Raw genomic sequence first — 2,215 nt, 5'->3', positions numbered from 1 at the left:
ACCCACACACGCCAGCCACACCTCGTGGGCCAGCACCAGGCACCAGACTCGGCACCGTTCACATGGAAGCGGTGTCAGTCCGGTGCTGGGACTGCTCCAGTCATAGCATCGAGCCCTCTCCTACCTCCTTCTTGGAGACTTTTTCCTGCAAGGACTTCAGCTGCCGGTGCTGCTCCTTGTTGACAAGGATCCATCCATGCTCGATGTCCGACACCGTCTGCCAGGAAGCAGAGGCTGGTGAGCAGCTGGGCCTGGAGCCACCCGAAACCCTGCACAGCCATAACCGAGGGGCGCAGAGCTCTTTCTCACCCAGCTGGGCTGCGCCAACCCTCACCTGTGCATACAGCAAGTTCAATCCCACACGATGCTCCATTACATCATCGTCATAGGAGGAATCCCAGTAGCTAGGAGGGAACCACATGGGTCAGCTTCTTCCCCAGCTCCTAACAGCCACGGGGAAAAAAGCACCCCCACGAGGGACGAGGGTCCAGGCTGGCTCTCTGGCCAACTTCCCAATGGCCATGCCCCATTGCCGCTCCCCAGCCCTGGTGCTGTGGCCAGGGACTCCCAGGCACATTGCTGGGGGACCAAAACATCCTGCAGGCAGCAACTGCCAGAGGGGAGGGGTCCTTCTGCAGAGCTGGGAGCCCGGACACCCTCCCAGAGCTCTGGCAGCCCCTGGGCTGAGCCACTCACCTCTTGCGCAGGATGATCCTGAACTCAGGGTCGCGCAGGCTGGTGACGGACACGTACGGCAGCTCAAACTCCTGCAGCTTCCGCACAACTGTGGGGAAACAGCAGCTCAGCAGCAGCTCGGGACAGTGGGAGGCCCCTGGACCCAGGGCAGGGAGGTCCAGGCATGCGCAGTTAGGGCGCAGGGCAGCCGTCCCATCGCAGCCCTTGTGGGGCTCCAGTGTGCTCTACTCACAAGAGAAAGCTCCGTCCTTGGTCTCTCTCACTAGGAACAGGCTGAAGTAGCCAACCAGGTCATCTGGCAGATCCAACTTGGAGGCCACAGCCTGCAAGCAAGGCCAGGAGGTCACCACTTGCCGCAGACAGCGCTTCTCCATCCCTGCCCCGTGGGAGGATCCAGCCCACGTGTGTCCTGGGGCCTCCCAACAGCAGGAAGGCAGCGCCTCTATGGCACTAGGGTCCCAGGCAGGGGGAACCCAGGTGATCACAGCCAGGGACCTCCTGACATTGATCTGGGACCTGAGAGCGGCACAAGCCACCCTTCCCAGCTCCACTGCTCCTCAGCCCCCCAAGACAACCCTGCTGTGGGGTAGGGAAGCAGCAGGGAGGACTGGGGGCTGCCAGGGTGGGAGAATTCTGCAGGACTCAGCAGGAGGAGCTGGTCCTGCCCTGCACGAGAGCTTTGGCACCTCAAGGACATCCTCCGTCTGGTCCGAGGTGAGGATGGTGACCTTGACCGTCTGTCCATTGGAGAGCAGCACTTCCAGCACCACCTCCTCTGTGGGTATCTGCTGTGTCTCCTGGAGAAAGACACAGGGTCAGGACTGTGGCCCCTCTGCCACCGCCTGCCCTCACCCCCGCGCAGGCTGCCCTGCAGCCCAGCAGTCCCCACCCTTACCTGCTGGGCCTTGCGCAGGAAGCTGTTGAAGGTCTCGCTGCCTCCCAGCATCGGGTCCTGCCGCACTGGGGGCGGAAGGCGGGCGAGGAGTCAGGTGTGACGTGGGAAAGGACAGGGACCCGCGCCTGCACCCAGCTGTTCTGTGGCCCCTCGGTTTGTACCCAGACTCGGTGTCACAGGGCATGCACATGGCCAGCCACTGGCCCCCAGCAGGGAGAGGCACTGGCGGGCTCCATCTCTGCCAGTGCAGGGAAGGAGATGGGGCTTGGATGGTGGAGCTGGCAGCCAGCTGATACCAGAACCAGACTGGGAGTATCAAGAAGGGCCAGAGCACGAGGAAGACATGGGCAGTGCTCCGGTCCGGTGCGCTGAGCTACCAAGGCAGGGGCGGCCGGCCTGAGCCACAGCATGGGACAGATCCCACTCACCAGCCTGCATGTACTTCTCCAGCTGCTCCCGTCGCTGCTCCACCTCTGCCGCGGTGAGTGTGAAGATCTTTTTTGGCGGGAAGGCTGGGACCACATTAGTGCCATACTCCTTCCTTAACTGGGAAGAGAGCAGAGCGCTGGGAGAGCCTTTGGTGAGGTAGCCACTGCTCTGACGCCCCTTCCCCCCCCCAGCTGG

General features: G+C 62.8%; 1 protein-coding gene across 1 annotated transcript in view; it reads right to left on the bottom strand.

Annotated features, from left to right (window-relative positions):
• The window catches only part of SNX17 (sorting nexin 17), a 5,213-nt gene that overhangs the window by 2,471 nt on the left and 527 nt on the right, over window positions 1-2,215 (bottom strand). Inside the window, 7 exon segments of the mRNA XM_010132190.1 lie at window positions 125-217; window positions 335-404; window positions 697-784; window positions 929-1,019; window positions 1,383-1,493; window positions 1,592-1,656; window positions 2,020-2,137. Coding sequence (XP_010130492.1) covers window positions 125-217; window positions 335-404; window positions 697-784; window positions 929-1,019; window positions 1,383-1,493; window positions 1,592-1,656; window positions 2,020-2,137 — 636 coding nt within the window.

This window comes from Buceros rhinoceros, unplaced genomic scaffold, assembly GCF_000710305.1.
Source record: "Buceros rhinoceros silvestris isolate BGI_N320 unplaced genomic scaffold, ASM71030v1 scaffold32272, whole genome shotgun sequence".
NCBI lineage: Eukaryota > Metazoa > Chordata > Aves > Bucerotiformes > Bucerotidae > Buceros > Buceros rhinoceros.
Note: the sequence above shows the minus strand (reverse complement) of the source record. Positions and strands in the feature narration are given on the sequence as shown.